Source organism: Polyodon spathula, chromosome 10 (genome assembly GCF_017654505.1).
Source record: "Polyodon spathula isolate WHYD16114869_AA chromosome 10, ASM1765450v1, whole genome shotgun sequence".
Taxonomy (NCBI): Eukaryota; Metazoa; Chordata; class Actinopteri; order Acipenseriformes; family Polyodontidae; genus Polyodon; species Polyodon spathula.
The window spans coordinates 1,519,771-1,538,607 of record NC_054543.1 but is presented as its reverse complement, the minus strand read 5'-3'; the positions used below and the strand labels follow the sequence as shown (position 1 = coordinate 1,538,607).

At 39.8% G+C, this 18,837-nt stretch overlaps 1 protein-coding gene across 37 annotated transcripts in view; it reads left to right on the top strand.

Annotated features, from left to right (window-relative positions):
• The window catches only part of LOC121321701 (transcription factor 7-like 2), a 92,839-nt gene that overhangs the window by 33,478 nt on the left and 40,524 nt on the right, over positions 1-18,837 (top strand). For 22 of the 37 annotated variants that reach the window (XM_041260735.1, XM_041260736.1, XM_041260740.1 and 19 more), the window contains exons 4-5: positions 960-1,061; positions 6,522-6,581. The exons of 4 other annotated variants lie outside the window; for them this stretch is intronic. In XM_041260735.1, the coding sequence (XP_041116669.1) occupies positions 960-1,061; positions 6,522-6,581 (162 nt within the window). The remainder of the gene's footprint in view (positions 1-959; positions 1,062-6,521; positions 6,582-18,837) is intronic. 11 more of the 37 variants (XM_041260742.1, XM_041260748.1, XM_041260747.1 and 8 more) reach the window with 1 other exon arrangement.

The following is an 18,837-nucleotide window of genomic DNA, read 5'->3' as shown; positions in this document are numbered from 1 at the left end:
AGGGTGCAGGTGTAACAGGATTCAGGAGGCACCAACCCTGACGACTGGAACTGTGCAGCCCTGCTCTATATTGTTGCCTGTACCTATGCTATCTAAAGATGAAATAGTTTTCTTTTGTTCAGCTGAATCACCATCGCCTCTCTGTAGATATGAAGCACAAATAAGAAGCTGTTGAGACTCCTGGTAAAAATGTTGCCTAATCTCATCTGAGTTGCTTGCTCAAGGATATTGTGCTGCTGATAAATTACGGAGCTTGTATTATGACCACAGCATAGTATAAAGTACATTTGAACCGTGTACAAGTACCGTTACATTTAAATACAGGTGTGCAAGCACCAAATAACATACAGTAGTCAGTCACTCATTCACTCAAGTGTTTGTAAAAACTGTATTTAATAACACAGGGATCTAGGGCTGCTGTTGTGGGCAGAAGAGAAATTAAAAGTAGTGTTTTTGGTTTACTTGCATCCAAAATATTGTTACATGTGAGACCCAGGAATTGAAGTCTGATAAACGAAAGGCCGTGTTTACAAAGCATTTACAGTAGTGTTTGTTTTTTCCCCCTGTATTTATATTCTTGCTAAATTATTATTTATTTTTATTTATTTATTTTTTTTTAATCTAGCTTTTTGAGCTGTTGAGTTTATGTAAGTTAGCCTGAGGGCCCACAGGAGTGTTGAACATGGTACCCAAAGTGTATTTTCTCTACAGTGTGGTTTGACGCAGAAGCCTCCTTGTCTCTGGATTTGAGCAGCATTTTTAAACTGATCAGACCATATGTATGTTTTCTCAACCCCCCCCCCACCACCACACACACGCTTCATACATAGTATCATTGATTTCTATGTTTGCTTAAAGTGCTACTTTTGTCATGTGATCATTTTTATTTTTTTCTTTCTGCATTGTTAACATGTTTTTTTCTTTCTTTTTCCCATTTTCGTCCCTTTTTCACCATTCAGTACCTCCAGATGAAATGGCCCTTACTTGATGTTCAAGCTGGAAGCCTACAAAGTAGGCAAGCTCTTAAGGATGCAAGGTCCCCATCTCCAGCACACATCGTTGTAAGTAACTCGTGCCAGCCCCTCGCTTCCAGCTTTTCTTTCTGTTTGATAGTAATGCTAGGTGTTATTCAGTCTTCCTCATTTATCCTGTGCACGGCACGCACACTGTGGCTGCCCAAATAAGGCAAGCTCTCTACCAAGTGAGCCAGGTAATTAGATGTCAAACGTGGTAGCCCATGCTCATTGTGGTCATGAAAAAATATGGGACTTTCTGGAATGCTTATTTCCTGTTTAACATAGTGGGTTCGGCTCATCTTTAGCTGCCACTGCCACCTAGCAAGGTGCCTCGTGGTGCAGAAAGGAGACGCTCACTGTAATCCTGTTCTGGCGAGATGTCAAGTCCTAATGCCAGTCTTGCGTGCTTTCTTAGCCTTTTCCCTCTCGCTGGTGGATGCTAAGGACGTGTCAATGTGAAAAGTTGGGTGCAAGACAGTTTCTGGTTCATGTTTCCCTGCATGTGGACAGACGTGCTTGTAATTGCTGCCTGTAATAATATTGTTAACAACCTAATAAGCAGGGTCAGTGGAGATCTGCAGAAAGCAGGGGCGAGATCAGCACAGAGACTGTATAGAGCAGCAGTGGAGCCCAATTAGAATGTTTTACTACCTGCACATAAACCATCTCCCAGAAATGTCACTGTTTCCTACTAGGTGCTTAAAGCACAGATTACCACAGTGTCACCTGGGAATAGCTGTCCTGCTTGGCTTTTGATTATGCAGAAACATTTCTAAAACTTCTGTGCTTTTGTACCAAAAATATAAAGGCAGTGTTTTTATAGTTTTTAAAGCAGTTTTAGTTTTGTTGTCCCTGATTTTAAATTAGTCGATGTTTCATGAATAGCACAGTGAATAGTTTCAATTCATCAAGCCCATTAACTCAATGCAATATTGTTTAATAAAAAAAAGCTACTTAAGCTGTGGGAGTCTATTAAATGTCTTCTGAGTGTGACAGTTACAAAATAAAATAATGATCCGTTTCCTGCTTATTTTTCCTGCTGAACGCAATGTGGTTGAAAATAACCTCAATAGAAAATATAAATATGGTTAAATTATGATATAGTGTTATTTATATCTGAAAGTGGTAACAGTAATGAGGGTCATACAGTGTTTAGGTCTCTTTATGTTATAAAAATTGCTCATTTCCTGTTTACAGTAGCAATCTGTTCTTTTAACGACAGGTTAACAGACACTGCAACCCTCATTTATTTATTCTGACCCTCAGCATGTGTAATAATATAAGTACTGGATTCTGCCAAGTCAACGCCCCTGTTTGAACAACCCTCCCCACTAAAAACTAGCTCAAAGTTAAATTTTCACCATTATTTTCCGGTTTTTAATAGCCGCGTGCAAATAATGCCTGAGGGGAAATATCGCGGCTCATGTCAAAAAACTGTGTAGAAGTAATTGCTGTGTGCATTAGTGATTCAGACAGCCGGCTGAGATGACGAAGAGTGTGCTGGTTTTGGATCAGATGATACAGACTCCACCGTTTCATTGATTTACTCTTTTCCTGTCACGCTGCAACCCTTTTTTTTTTTTTTTTTTTTTTTTTTTTTTTGCAATTTTTTAATTGAACATTTTAATGCTGTAGTGCTACTTCGGCTGCTACGTTAATTTATTATTTCGTGTTGTGTTTCCAGACTGGACACTCCAGTTTCTTACTTGTAGAGATTATGTAAAGCAATTTATTTTAATGAACTGAAAATTTCACTGTAGCTTTACATTTTAATGTTTGTTTTGTGAAAATATTTCACATGACAAAACAGTGGGCATGCTGCAGCAACTTTGAATTGTTTTTTACCAGTCAATAAATATGTTCACTGCGCTTCTTTAGCGTGACTGTGTGCTTTGCTCTACCTTTTGGATTTGAAGCATGCCTAATTGTAAACGCAATCTATCTACCTAATGCTAATAATAGCTGTAATTCCGCCCTTACCTCCCCCCGCCCCCACACGCACACTTTTGCCTTAATAACAACGTCACACCCCTTGGTGTTGCCTCTGCACACACTGCTGGTTCTGGAGCTCCTGTAGGTCTGTAGCATCTGTTCAGATATTGTATTATGTGGCAGGTATACCATTACACTGCCTCCTACTGCCAGTTTTGTGTTTATAGTACTGTTTCCATTTTCTGCTTTGCCTGCCTAGATTTGTGTGGAAAGTGAACCTGAAGTGGAGTGATAAGGGACAGCTGGTATCAGAGATGATATGAAGCATTCCCAAGTTCAAGTGCTGTTGAATGAATAAGAGAGTTCTAACTGGATTGGCGAGTGGCATGGACAAGGAGGAAGGCAAAAAAAAACGGTCTGTTTTTAGACTGTAGTCGCAGCTAAATTACTTTCACGAAAGATGCCTTTTGCAGTATTTACAAGTAGTAAAGGGCCCAACATATTGTGAAACTGTGCAATTATTAGAAACATAGGTAAAGCCCATAATTAAAAGCACAAGATCTAGGCTTCCCCACAATAAGTCTGGTTAGTAGAAACCTTTGAATTAGTTTGTAGCAACCCCTTTTGAGTCTAGTTACTATAAGTGTACCTAGTGAAGCGTGAATGCGTTCTGTTAATCTTGAACCTACTGTAAGTGTGCCACACTAGATCACCTTGCAAATGAAACCACATCATGTGCGCTTGTCAAAATGTTTAACTAGTGGATGGCCGACTGCATCTGGTGATAGATACGTAGAAAGAGTTCTAGTTCTGATATGGAACATCCGCGGCACACTGTGCAGGAATTTAGATGCACTCTTTACTGGTGCCTCAGATATCAGAAGACCTCCATGAAGAGAATGATAAGAACCAGCATGACAGCATGGTTCCCGCTATTCAACAGTACATTATCATCTCTCAATATGGTGGGGTGCATTCCAGAGCACTAAGACAGAGTGTGACACATCCGCTGCACTTACTGCTAATGGAGAATAGCACTTCATGCAGGAGGTTAGCTGTTTACATTTTAAGCCGCAGAGGTGTAAACAGGTTTGACCTTCTCTAATAAATGGCAAGTTTTGGAAATGTGAATGTGTGTACCTGCACGTATTAGACACATTTACAGTCCCACGTTTTCAGTGTTTTGCCTCATTAGAACTAGCAATGTTATCACTATTTTTTTTTATTATTATTATTATTGCAGGTATTTTGTATTGTAAATACACTGCAGGGTTGCTGCTTCCTCCTTCCTTCCTAATAACTTCATGTGTTGTTGTTCAGACTCATTTAAGCACTCCAGTGTAGCTGCAGTCAGACCTACAGCACAGATGCTGTTTTTTTTTTTAAATTTTAATGTGAAATATTACAGTATCCTCCAGTTAATGTTCAAATAAATGCATTAATAAGTAACCAAGAAATGTTCACAATAATAAAAGGGGGGCTATTGTTGATGTCAGTAAAGCCAATAAGAGGTAAGATTACAATAGTTTTGGTTAAACACAATTTAAGAAGAAATAATAAATGAAATGAGAGAAGAGTGGGGGGGTGTTACCGCACATCTGTAATGCATTGTTGCAGGACTCTTTCTCTGCGCTGGCGGCTGCTGCTGCGCTGCTGCTGTGTTGGATTTTAAATCTGGAAACGTATACCAGGACCTTTAAAATTGAATAGCTTTTCCAGAGCACCTCAGCCTGTGTTGGAGCGGCTCAGGTTTTAACGATAGTCGTTAACATTGACAGGCTGGGAACTGGGGCATAAACAAGAAGTGTCATTCCCTGGGAGTCGTATTCGCTGGACAATGTCTCCATTGTTTTCAGTGGCAGCAGGGGAGATTGGAATGTTAACTGTTTCCTGCCCAGTTCAACCAAACCCCAACTGAGCTTCCAAATTGATAGTGAAACACGGCTCTGTGCTTTGCAGGAAAATGATAATTAGGCCAGCATAAGTAATGGAATGTGACTGGCAGTGTGCAGAGAGACCTTGCAGGTAATGAAGTGGTTTAAAGGTCCTTGTGTAATGTGGCTATTACCAAGCAAGCTTGTCTTGTGTCTTCTGGCAGAAAGAAAAAAATAGTCTTGTATGTGCTGCAAAGATGGTATCTTCCAGTGCCCCACATACAGTTTGGCAGTGTCAAAACAGAACACGCAGTCGCACACACGAACTAAGCTTTTCATGAGCATGTCAGTCTGCCATCACTTGTCACTACTTTTATTAAGAAAGAAAACTTCGAGTAGTTTAAATAAGTTTGGTGTAAACTACCTTGTAATGCATTCCTTCTAAAAGCATTGCTCGTATGATGCTAAGAATGTAATACCTGCACATTTAGACAATAGCACTGAGTCAGACAACTCTCTCATGTGATTTTGAACATTAACGGGGGCCTCAGTCCAGGCCCTCCACGCAGCACTAAACCAACTGTTAGTAGAGCAGTACATGACCTCTTGAACTTAAAGGAAAACAAAAACTGTTGCACTTTACTGACAGCCAACCAGAAATTCAGTTCAGCATGCGTCTTCTACCACCTTCTGTGTGACTCACTAGCGATACCCTGGTGCACACTGCGTTTCAGTTACAGCATTTACCAGTGTGATGGTTTACTGCACTTTAATTACAGGCTGGACTTCAGTTCTTTTTTTTTTTTGTTATGTTAATATTTTAAGATAATGAAGGCATGTCTGGGCTTGCTGTAGTGTGTATTAAAATGAATATAATAATAAAACTATGTATAACAGACTTTGTTAGTTATATGCTAGGTTTCTCATAGTTTGTGTAAGTGGCAGTTGTGTGCATGCTGTATGTAGTTTTTGCAATCAGTGTCCAAGGTCAGGACATACTGATAATGCTACCAATAACTTACCAGTAAATGCAAAATGCATTTTTTACTTAACCTGCTTTCCTCATCACATTGGAATCTGCTCCCATGACAGTAGACTCATTTTCACTGTCCTGCTTCTACTTGCAGCGCTAAAGTGACAGTTCTAAATGTGTTAATGTCTATTTGTTTATGGAAAATATAGCTACTGTATTTGTTTGTGTGTGTGTGTCATATATATATATATATATATATATATATATATATATATATATATATATATATATATATATATATATTCAAAAGCAACATGACTCTACCAGTTTGTCGATATGCTGCAGAAGAAGTACTGTATGCACTGCCAATGTGCATATCAACAGTAGTCCATGGGTAAGAATATGTTTTAGATCGTGCATCATAGGGGGCTCTGTCACAACATGTCAGTGTGTGTTCAGTGTTACCACAACAGTGCTCCACGGCGCCCTCTATGATTTGTCATCCTGTTCTTCCATTGCTACCTGTTTTATCCATGCACTGCTAAAGCCAAGTGAATTCTGAGTCATCCTATGTCTTTATTTCAAGGTAAATATGCTCATAGGAGGCCTGGAATACCAAATATAAAATAAGGCTGTTCAATTTTGCTATACATATTTTGCAAACATATCCTGGGTGGATAATGTACGTTTACAATGATGTGACTCGGGACATACTTTGCATTTCAGGGCCCCTTCTGCTTGGAATTCCCAGGACAGGGAGATCTGAGTCTTCACCAATTTCAGTTGGTGAGAATTAAATTCAAAGTATCTTGTAGCTGGTTTTAAAATGAAATGTGTGTGTTTATTTATTTAAATCTGCATTGTAACTGCTGTATAAATGTATTATATTTATTAAGTACAAAAAAAATGTAGTTCTTTTCTTCCAGTTAATATTCCTAACATTTAAATATGAAATATGAACTGAACATTAAATATTATATATTGAAGCACATGTTTCTAAGATTTAAATGTAGTTTTATTCTTAAGCTTTTGCCTCTTCCTTTTGAAGGACACGTGTGTTTCACGCATACAGTGAACGTTAGATGCCTTTTACATTAAAGTTACCTGCACTAGGCAAGCTTGTGCTGCTAAAACTTGTTTTTGCTAGGCTCAGATAGACATTGTGGATGTGGCAGTGTCTGTTTATTTGGATCTGCCATATAGTAATGGACTCGGAGCTTCCTCAAAGATTGACTGCTTTAGCATTGGGACACACATACTGTCATGTAGTGTAAACCGCTGTAAAAAAAAGACATGCACCCTGAGGATACAAAGCCAATACCACCAGCTAGATGAGGAGTGCATTATTGTGAAGTTAGTTGCATGTAATGAATGGACAGAGTCAGTTAAATAATGTAGTTTCCCAGTTTAGTCCTTTGTCAGCTTAACAGTTACATTTGTAAGTCAATTGGTGGAGTTGATCTTATCGGTTGTCTGAAACATGAATATGAATATATGTACATTTTCTTATCTGGCTGGATTGTATATATTTTGACTCTCTTAACGACAAGCTCAGTTTAGCCAATTGCAGTGGCTCGTCTTCTGTCTCAGAACAATAACTCAGATGTTTCAGACTTCGTGTTTGAGATCTTGGCTCAAAGTTTATATTTTACAGAGACACAGCCTAGGGCTCAATTCACAGAGGTTGTCACCGTTCTTGTGTCAGGGCTGGAGCATTGTTCAGTCCATAACTTTAAACACTCAATCAACATGCAGTATACAGGAGTAGTACAAACTTTACTTGTAACATTACACAAATGTTTTATATTTTTTGTTGTCTGAATAATTTTACGAAAGGAACAGCACTCTGGGTGAAATATAAAGTGAAACTTTTTATGCGATTCCTGACTTGTGACTTTGTTCATGTGGGTTCGTATTCAGTTTTGCTTCTGGAACTATTCCAAGCCCTACTTAGTGAGCATTTCTTTGTGCTGTAAATAAATAGTCAGAAAACTTTTATGGTTTACATACAGTAGTGGTGATGGCTGACCAGTGAATCATGCAAGCAGAACAAGAGCATAATACACAGTATAACTAGGGCTTCTGATTTCCGGTTTTAAATCTACATTGAAACTTTGTTGCCATGGTGATGTATTTGCTGTATCTGTTTATTGTTTATTGAGATCTTGTTTTGTCACAAGAATGTGCTGCATTGTATCTAATAAACTTGTTTCTGTTCTGCAGATTTAAATACTAACACAAATCAAAAAGTATCCACAATATATTTGACTAGTAACATTGCAGGACATTCATTTGTGAAGTGTAAAGTCAGGGTTGGGAAGGTCAGAAGGTAAAGAACATGTGACATTTAGTTCCTTCAGAAGTTTAAACAAAAAAATTGCTCAGGCCACACTCATTTTATGGCCGTGTCTTTGTGTGGCGGAACTGAGTGTGCTGAATTATTATAACTTCAGCAGTTTTCACAGAGAACTTGTTTTGACGGAACTCCAGGTGTCTCTTTGTTGGGCAGGCTGTGGTTCAGCAGATTTACCAATTAGTGTCAGGCCCAAAGGGGCGGGGGGTTTGGAAGGTCATGTGGCGAATGGGGCGCTCAGTAAGCTGATATCCGGCATCCAGTTGGAACTGTGTAACGGAGTGGCTTGGGAAAGTTTAGTGGTGAGTGACAAGCAGCCTGTGAGCCTCACAGTGGCACAGAGATAGCAGGGTTTCACCCAGATCCTTTTACCTGCATTTCTGGTTATAGGGCAGTATCCCTGAGAAGATAACGTCTTTGCATACCTGTGATGTGATGCATCATTTTTAATGTGATACTGTAATTGTCTTTTAATGGACCTATCTGTAACTTGTTCAGCTGTACTTTTGTTACTGTATTTAAAGCAGTTTGGTAAAGCAAGTTGTAGGCCACTCAAACGTTCTGCGGCTCATCTTCATCCCTAACCCATCATTTTGGATTTGGCCATTTAGAGAGTTGACTCGTGGACAGTGTGACTCGTTTCTCCAGGGTAGAGTTGATATCTCAACAGGATGAATTGTTATGGCTGAATCCTGTAGGACAGTAAGGGTTAACACCACCTAAATGTGAGAATATTGGCTGGGTATGCTGGCTGGGCAAGGAACACTTAAGCTGCACTGAGTTCTAGTTGCTTTTCCACTGTAACAGAAAGTGCTGGAGGATTATTTGCAAACACTTCTGATTTCTGAATAGTTTCACATTGGTCTTTTTTTTTTTTTTTCGGTATTGCTTTCAGATGTTCGCGTCAACTCAACCTAATGGCGGTTAAACCAGCCATTTCTGCTGCTGTTTTATATTGGCAGACTGCGGGTGTCATTCATATGCTGAATATTGAGTGCATTGATTTAATATGACACACTGTTTAACAATTTAAAATAAAAATAAAACATCTACTGCAATATTGTTACAGAGCTTCCCATGCTTTAGCACCTATTGCAGACAGCAGTAATCTGTGACAGTGTGTGCGTTAAGTCCAAAAATAATTATAAAGAGATATTTCAGAGACAGGTATCCAAAAAAAAAAAAAACAACAAGGGGGAACAAAAAAGGATGATGGATGATGTTTTCAATGTGGGTCAGAGCTAATGCCTTTGGTCTAAAGGAAACGTGATCTTAAAAGGATGCAGCAAAAACAGGAAATAGATTGTGTGAGCAGCCTGTTGCGCGCAGAGTCAGTATGATCCCCGATCTCCTGTCTGTTCAGAGTGATATGCTTTTCACTCAAGTGTGTGGCCAGGCCAGTGCCTCTCTCTTACCCTCTTTTAGGAAAACAAAGTTGGCAGGGAGATGATGTTTGGGGCTTAACATGATACAGGATTGGGGTCAAGGGTGAGTAAGGGGGCCCTCAGTCAGCAGACATCCATTTTTACGTGTCATCAGTACCAGGCCTTGTCAGTTCAGGCTACATTTACAACAAGCTGAAGTGACAGGTGAGGGGGTGGCTCGATTGCAGCACGGCGGAGGACAGAACCTCTCAGCTGGGAGCTTGGAAGGGAAGCGTAAACCATGTACAAGGCAGTGCCAAGAAGACCACGTATAGTTTCACTGGGTTTCAAAGGGGCCCAGGCTTCTTAATGCTAAGCCTGTTTTCATGTATATTATATCGGTGTGGTTGTTTTGTCACACACCCAGTCTACGAAAAACAACATCAGTCTGGCTATGTACTGTAGAGTTATTTCTGTCCTAAGATGAAACATTCATCTGTTTCGTGTACATGCTCCATGCCCCATGGGTAGTGTGCTTTGGGATCCGTCTCTGTGGTAGTATGTCCTGTATACTAGGTTCATTGACATTACCTTGGAAGTAATTCAAACCGGTTGAATTTAACGTTTTCTATTATGTACTTATTTTTCAAAGTGCAATTACAATGCATGTAACTTTAAATCGATTTACTACAGTAAATGCAAATTCATTTCAAATGTAAAGCTACGTAGTTACGTACAAATAAGTCGTCTTGGTCTGTGTTCAGTACAGAGAGATGCTAACAATGTGTATTTCTTCATTTTACATTTATTTTTCAATCTGGACATTTGTACTGGAATGTTGGACTGTATCTGTCTCCATCTTGTGTTCAAAGCGCAGACAGTGATTGCTGTAGCTGCTGGTTTGTTAGCATGGAACCGTGCAGGAAGAAGACTGGCTTTGTTTGAGGGCATGTTAGGGTATTCGTTTATATAGATACAGTTCCATTCAGCTTTGATTTGGGAATGTTGAAATTGTTAAGGCATTCCAATATATTCTGGTTATTTTGTATGGGCTGCTAGAATATTATGTATTGGATTGTGTTTTCCCCACTAAAAACAATAAATACCCTAGTGTCCTGTTGTTGCTGCCTGTGCCCAATATGACAGAAAAGTATATTTGCTAGAATGTATATATTTTGATGCGGTGATTGTACATTGTACTCAGGACGCACACTTTACTGTACCAAAAATGCTTTGCGTTTATTGCATGTGCATTGTCAGTCTTTTCACAGTCATGACAAGGGCTCTGTGTTCTTCTCCTCTTCAACAGACCTTGCAAACATACTGAGTGATTGAAAGGAGGCGGGTGTAGGGTGGGGAAGATAAATTCATTTAACAGGCCTTGTCAGAGGGGTCAGAGAGGGTGGTCACACTTGAGTAACTCTTATCTTCTGTTTTAACTGTGCTTGGAGTTGTACTAACCAATACAAAACAAGCAAGCTTTAGTCTAATGTAATTCCTCAATATGTAATGACTTGGAAGGTTGCCATTGTAACCCTGTGGGGAGTATGAGGCATTGGAGCATTGAGTATAATGCCTCTTAGTTATGCAGCTAAGCAAGGTTCAATTATAGCACAGCTGCTTCGCATCAGGGCTCAGTTGCGAAGGAGAGAAACTTTGCAGCAGGTCTGAAATCTTAATCGAGGCTGCAAAAAGTTTTGCTTCTGCATCGTTTTGAACTGCCCAGAGGTATTTCCTGTCATGCATTTTGACGGTTGCATTACAATAAAAAGTTGTACAGTAGCTTTGAAAATGCTGTGCTTCAAGCTGGTTAATTACTTTGCTCGATTTGTTTTTCTGTTTAAAAACCTATGACTCACTTCAGTGCAGGATGAGTATAATGACACGAGTTTGACAGGTTTCAGTGGCTTTTTTTTCCTTTGTTTTAAAGACGGTTACAAAAGAGGTTAGCCCCGGATCAGGGTAATATTGGAATTGGTGTATCGTGGCAGAAGGAACTTTTTAAACTTTTTTTTTTTTTTTGAGAAAATGCTGATCAAACAGAGTCCTTACAGCTTTGAACTATTTCTTTACTCTTCCTGGTGCACCACAGTGAAATCAATAAGTGCAACTTTTAAGCGATCCTTTCTGTTTGTTTTTTTCAAACACCTTTTATTTATTTTTATTTTTTTTATCGTCATCTGTATGTAAGCGCCACTGAGAAGTTTTTGGTTGTAATACAATATGTTCCCAGTCTAAGTCTATTGTAGTACTTCTTCATGAGTTTATCCAGGGCCTATTCAATACAGAGAGAAGAGTCTGAGGGGCTGGATGACCGCACGTTGCAACCATATCCAGGACTGCTGCTTCTTATTATTTGATAGCAGCTTGCATTGGCAGCAGCATGTTTTAGTTTCTTTCAATATTAGAATATATTTTTAATATTACAATATTTTACCAAGGAGCACTCCTACAGCACTGTCCAGTTCAGTCTTGCATACTTACTCTGGGTCACTGCTACAGCACTGTCCAGTTCAGTCTTGCATACTTACTCTGGGTCACTGCCACAGCACTGTCCAATTCAGTCTTGCATACTCTGGGTCACTGCCACAGCACTGTCCAATTCAGTCTTGCATACTCTGGGTCACTGCCACAGCACTGTCCAATTCAGTCTTGCATACTCTGGGTCAGTGCTACAGCACTGTCCAATTCAGTCTTGCTTACTCTGGGTCACTGCCACAGCACTGTCCAATTCAGTCTTGCATACTCTGGGTCACTGCCACAGCACTGTCCAATTCAGTCTTGCATACTCTGGGTCAGTGCTACAGCACTGTCCAATTCAGTCTTGCTTACTCTGGGTCACTGCCACAGCACTGTCCAATTCAGTCTTGCATACTCTGGGTCACTGCCACAGCACTGTCCAATTCAGTCTTGCATACTCTGGGTCACTGCCACAGCACTGTCCAATTCAGTCTTGCATACTCTGGGTCACTGCCACAGCACTGTCCAATTCAGTCTTGCATACTCTGGGTCACTGCTGCACTGTCCAATTCAGTCTTGCACTCTGGGTCACTGCCACAGCACTGTCCAATTCAGTCTTGCATACTCTGGGTCACTGCCACAGCACTGTCCAATTCAGTCTTGCATACTCTGGGTCACTGCCACAGCACTGTCCAATTCAGTCTTGCATACTCTGGGTCACTGCCACAGCACTGTCCAATTCAGTCTTGCATACTCTGGGTCACTGCCACAGCACTGTCCAATTCAGTCTTGCATACTCTGGGTCACTGCTACAGCACTGTCCAATTCAGTCTTGCATACTCTGGGTCACTGCCACAGCACTGTCCAATTCAGTCTTGCTTACTCTGGGTCACTGCCACAGCACTGTCCAATTCAGTCTTGCATACTCTGGGTCACTGCTACAGCACTGTCCAATTCAGTCTTGCATACTCTGGGTCACTGCCACAGCACTGTCCAATTCAGTCTTGCATACTCGCATGGGTGAAAGTGCTCCGTCTGTAGATGGAATTCAGTCAAAGTGGCCTCTTCCAGGTCCATTCCTATGATTTGTGTTGAAATTCCCCCAAAAATCTGGTGGTGGAAAATGTTAGTGGTTTCGCACGTATTTGATGACTTGTGACCTTTTAGTATGTTTTTCTCCTGTAGAACTGTAACTTGATTGAGACCATAGGCACCTAACCCATAGAGCACAGGGGAGGCAAATTATATATTTTGCCAAACTACTTATTTTGCTCTGTGTAAACACACCATTATTATGTTTTTGTTATGGTTTTGCTGCTAAACAGTTTAAAATGAAAGTCATTCATAAGACACCATTAGTCCATCATTAAAAATAAATAAATCACCCCACAATAAAACAGCCCCTACACGAACATTGGTTTGACCCAGCACAGTCCGCTCTGCACTGAAAAGCTAACGTTCACAGCAGGGTGCCTACACCAGAAGCCGCTGGGCAGTTTGGCTACTACAGAACATGATTCATTAAATATAGGCTAGGTCATTTTTAGTTTAGTTTTATTCTCCCTTTAATTAAATTATGCTCAGACGGATATTTATGTATTGTTTTTAAACAAGGGCGTTAGTAGGTTCGTGTTGCTGCGGGGCCATGATCGGGTTTAAGTTCAACAACAGCTCTAAATAAAATGTTATTGATTTAAAAACTGGTAATACTCTGAAGCCGTGGTATTGCAAAGTAACAGAATCCCATTTGTACTTTTAGAAATGTTTTTGTTTGTTTGTTTTTTATTAAAAACTTGTTCTTTATTAAAAGAAATGTTAATCATTCATATTGTAGCTTGTTGTGTACTGCTTATTCAAGCAAAACAAGTAGGAATTTGTGTATAAATAATGACAGTGGTTTAATCTTACTTTAAAGGCACCTGAATATAAGTTAATTACACTGTTTGCTTATACGCTCTGCTTAAAGCATGTACCCGATTCAAAGCAAGAGTAAAACCTGCCTGGATATTAAAGTAAAAATTATAAATATTTTGAAACTAGCAAGAAATGACTTGTTGCGCGATTGATGTACAAGCACTGACCAGGATCCTATCTGCCAACCAACTGTTAACAAAATAAAGTCATTTATATATATATATATATTATATATATATATATATATATATATATATATATATATTATATATATATATATATATATAGATATAAAAAAAAAAAAAAAATTATACATTTTGGACGAAAACTGTACCGTTCATAAAAACTTGTGGGGGGAATAATTACCTTCTAAAGAACAGGACTTGCTTGTCTTTGTTTGTTTACACTTTCCTTTAATAAACTGCATGTGTGAATTCTAGGTGCAGCTCTGTGCACAGACATCCATGTGCTTGTATTTAATGTGTGCTCGGTAAGTACATATTGTACATTTTATGCTGAAACATCTGCCCAGTTTTGTAGGTTTGCAATTACTGAAACCGTAACTTCACAACAGCAAGATTTGCTTGGTTTCTTAGAACTTCTTAATTGTAATAAATGAACAAAACAAGTTTCAGTCAAAGTGATCATTGGCCACTTTCACACATGGGAACAGTCCTATTGATGGCTTCACTCTTACACAGTGGCTTTTTTGTGTGTACTGGAATTCATTAAAAAAAGACACACCTGAGGCCACAAGTAGATTAACAGAGAATCACAATTTAAGTACACCAGCTGAATTTCTCTTACAAATTCCTGCTCTAGTGAAATGGATGCTGCAACATTGGGTTAGTCTTGGATTTCTTAATTTTTTTGGTAAAGCTTCTTGTTTTGAAACCTGTTAAGGATGTAAATTTCCTCACTGAGAGAAGCCTTGTCTTTTGAAAGCTGTCTAAGTGCAACATGAACAAAGCTGAGAGAAACCGCCTATATGGTAGCTGGAAATCTGCGTACATTTTACAAGATTGCGATTTAACCTCTTTGCTATCATAAAATATGTACTTGTTCATTAGGGGCTTGACAGTTCTCAAGTTTGTAATGCTGCTGTGTGTAAACAGGCACCCCAGCAATGTGTGCTCAGGGTGATTTATGCATTTTGTTGTTTCAGTTTAACAGCATGGTGGTTAAGTACTTCGGTCAGTTTTCTCCTCTCTTTTTAATTGACAACACATTTCTGTTAATTGGACAGATATGCCCAGCTGTTTTGCATTGACAGTAACCAGCTCTCCGGGAGAGGAGAAGGAGAGTGTAGCCTGGACAAGTATAGGAGCTGACTGATGGATTTCTGCTCCAGCCCCTCCCACAACGTGGCCAGCTAGTATTCCAGAATAAAAATGACTTGGGAGTAATTGAACTTAATTGTACCCTTTGGGCATTATCAAGTGGAGTGCTGCTAAACAAAGTGCAGCAGGGCAGGGCGTGTGCTTTTCTTGCATGTTTGTGTAATGCTGTGAGTGAGTGAGACTGGCTGGGATGAATGGTTGATTAACTCCCAAGAGCTAGTGATGATTTGTCTTTTTCAGTCTCTTTTAGTACAGTTTGCTGTGAGTTGAGGGAGCGTTATGTGTTTCAACATGCCATACCCTCCCAGGATTTTGGAGATTAAGCCTGCAAAGCCCACGCCTTTTAGCTCTTGTGCAGTAGCAAGGCCTAACAAGTGTCTGCATGTTGTTTTTAAGTTACAATTCTCTGTTTGCACATTTTGTGTGATCGCTGGTCGGTTCTTTTTATAGGTGCATAGGAACAGATGTATGTTTATTTTTGGATGTACTTTCGCTTGTTTTACATCAACACATTGACTTAAATGTGCACCCAGCTTTTAGTAAATTAGCATTTTTACATACATTGTAAGTGCTCCACAGAGGCCTTGAAATCTACTGCAGATGTGAGACCTCAAAATGCATTGTTATTCCTGTTAAAGGTTTTAAATATATATATTTTTAAATGTATTACTGTATGTGGAAAATAAAGTGTTATTAACATTTTGTATTTTTTATTTTTTTTTAATATTTACAACACTTTATGAATAGTTTGTATAGATAAAAACATTGCATTGTTATTCCTGTTAAAGGTTAAATTTTTTTTTTTTTAAATGCATGTATGTAACTGTGGAAAATCAAGTGACATTGACTTTTTTTTTTTTTAAAACATCTACAGCACATTGTGAATAGTTTGTATAGATACAAACATCTTCCTGAGCCAAGGCTGTCATCCAAGGTGAGACTTAATGGTGGTAGTCAGTGGAGGGCTTTTCACAGACCTATCTGTATAGGAACCAGTCATTCTAAAATTTCCTGATCCAATGACAAAAAACAATCACTCCTCTGTGACAGAATGCTTATACCAAACAAAAGTGTTTTCAAGGCATCAAATAAGAAAACTTAAATTCAACAAAGAAAGAGACACTTTTTTTGTTGAAACGTTAGTCGGTTTCTTCAGTAATCTCCTTGCACTCTGAGCTTTGGCAATTGTCAGATTTGAAGAACAAAATTGCTTTATGTTCTGTTCTGAATAGCAACATACACAATGCTGTACTGCTAACACGCAGTAACATTTCTGTGACGTTCTTGTGCTGTATATTTCTACTTCTATACTTTTACTTTATACTTTTCTATATTCAAGGAGGGGGGCTTCAATTCAAGCCTACATTTGTCAGTAGGTATCGCTGTGGAGCAGAATTTGTGCATTCTCCTTCCAAGTCCTATTCTACACTGTGGGCATAACATGGTCCTTTTATTTGAGCCCAAGAGAATGACTTGATACAGTAGCTTATGGGGAATGTCTTTATCCCAATCAAGAGGAAAATATTTCAGACAGTTTTGAGATACAAGAGCTTCCTCATTCCTTGAATTCGTGATGCATCTTTTGGGATTACAGTACTTACTTTACTATGTTGTATGGGGGCCACAATGTAATTCTAATACTTTATTAAGCACTAGCAAGTAAAATGTCAGTTTAAATATTGCCGTGATGGGATCCCTCTTTCGAAAAGGATGTACAGTTTACTGTGTTACACTTGTTCATTCTTAATGAAACTGTGAGGATCTGCAGCACGGCAGAGACGAGGGAGTCAGTGTGAGCTGAAGGGCTCAGCTGGATGGATAATGCTGCAGTCCGCATATTTTGCTTACAGGCTGCTCTGGCATTGACCTAGCTGATCTTTAACAATCAAACGTTTTAGTTACGTATGGCCTGCACTTAGCAAAGGCAATGATGTGCACATACTGTAGAAAGCCACGTTCAGCAGCTTAGAATTAGCAGTTTTTGAACAGCCCTATCTATAATATTGCATTGTCCTGCACTCTTCTTCCATGCAGTAGTTTGTCACTCCTAATGATAACTATCCATCAGTCTCCAGTGGCTGGGAATGAAGATAAATTGAATTAGTATAACACAGAGTTCAATGGCAATTGATATAATTAGACTGTCGGGATCCCTTAAGTGTAACTTAATGCATTTAGTAGTGTTAATTATAAGGTCCTGCTGTGTGGCCAAATTCACTTGATGAAGTTCTTTATTATATGAGAGTGTTGAAACTATATGTTAGACAACTTGTTCTTTTGAGTAGGAGAGGCAGGGGTCCTGGGTTATTCTGACGTTCTTGGCTGAGGAGGAGAGATAGAGAGCGTTGTGGATTCCAAAGGAATGGAGATAGAGAGATCAGAGGAGGGGGAAGATGAGAAGCAGAAGGAGGTCAGATTTAGAGCTTGAGTTTGAGGTGATGCAAGTGCATCCAGGAAGAGATGGCAGACACTGGTAGATATACGGGAGGGGATGGTGGGGTCAGAGGGGGCAAGGAGAGGAAGATCTGATCATCAGCATAGAAATGGTATGAGAAACCACAGGATGTGATGAGGGGGGCCCAGGGAGCGGTTGTAGAGAGAGAACTGGAGAGGACCCAAGACTGATCCCTGGGGGACTCCTGTTGAGAGAGGGTGAGGTGTGGAGGTTGAGCCACACCAGGTTATCTGGTAGGTGCGGTCGGAAAGGTAGGAGGAGAACCAGGCCAGAGCAGTGCTAGAAATTCCCAGGTCAGCAAGAAAGAACAGGAGAATAGAGTGATCGATAGTGTCAAAGGCAACAGAGAGATCGAGGAGAATTAGGACAGAGGAGAGAGAGGCAGCACGGGCAGTTTAGCGAGTTAGTGACAGACAGGAAAGCAGTTTCGGTGGAGTGAGCAGAACCCAGTTTGGAGAGGGTCGAGCAGAGAGTGGTTAGACAGGGGAGTAAAGCAGCAGGAGCAGCAGCTTGAAAGAGGTGAGAGGGGGGGGGGGTCCATGGTGCACATGGTGGGTTTGTGGCCCTGGAGGGAGTAGAGGTCAGTGTCTCAGGGGAGAGGAGGAGAAGGAGGGTGAGTTAGTAGGGGAGACAGAAGGGTTTGGAGTAAGAGGGAGAGGTGTTAGAGTTTGAGGGTATCAGAGATTGTGATAACTAATGTCAAATGTGGTCTAAAAATAAACCTTAGTAAACACTGTGAGGCTTGTAGATGGATGATTGGTGTATATATCCCTGTGTGTCTGCCTGTTTGTCTCCCTGTACAAAGTATGTTATATTGCAAAGCACGGTTGGAAATAACACTGGCTGAAGTGTTCTAATTAATTAAGTCGCGGAAACTCTAGAAATGGCTTAATTTCACATTAAAACACATGACAACATCGTGACTAACCAATTAACCCCGGTACAGCTCATTAAAAACACTCTTTCATGGTGCAGAGTGACTTATCTACCAACACAGGACATGAAAGACAGACTTTGTAAATCCGAAACTCTGACTATAATTGGAAAGGTAGATGCGAACAGTTAGCAATAAAGTGACACTGTGAATTTGTTCCCAAACATGGTTACATATTTGTTTGGGAACAGTGATTTTATAGGGCATCTGAAAATATTGCTT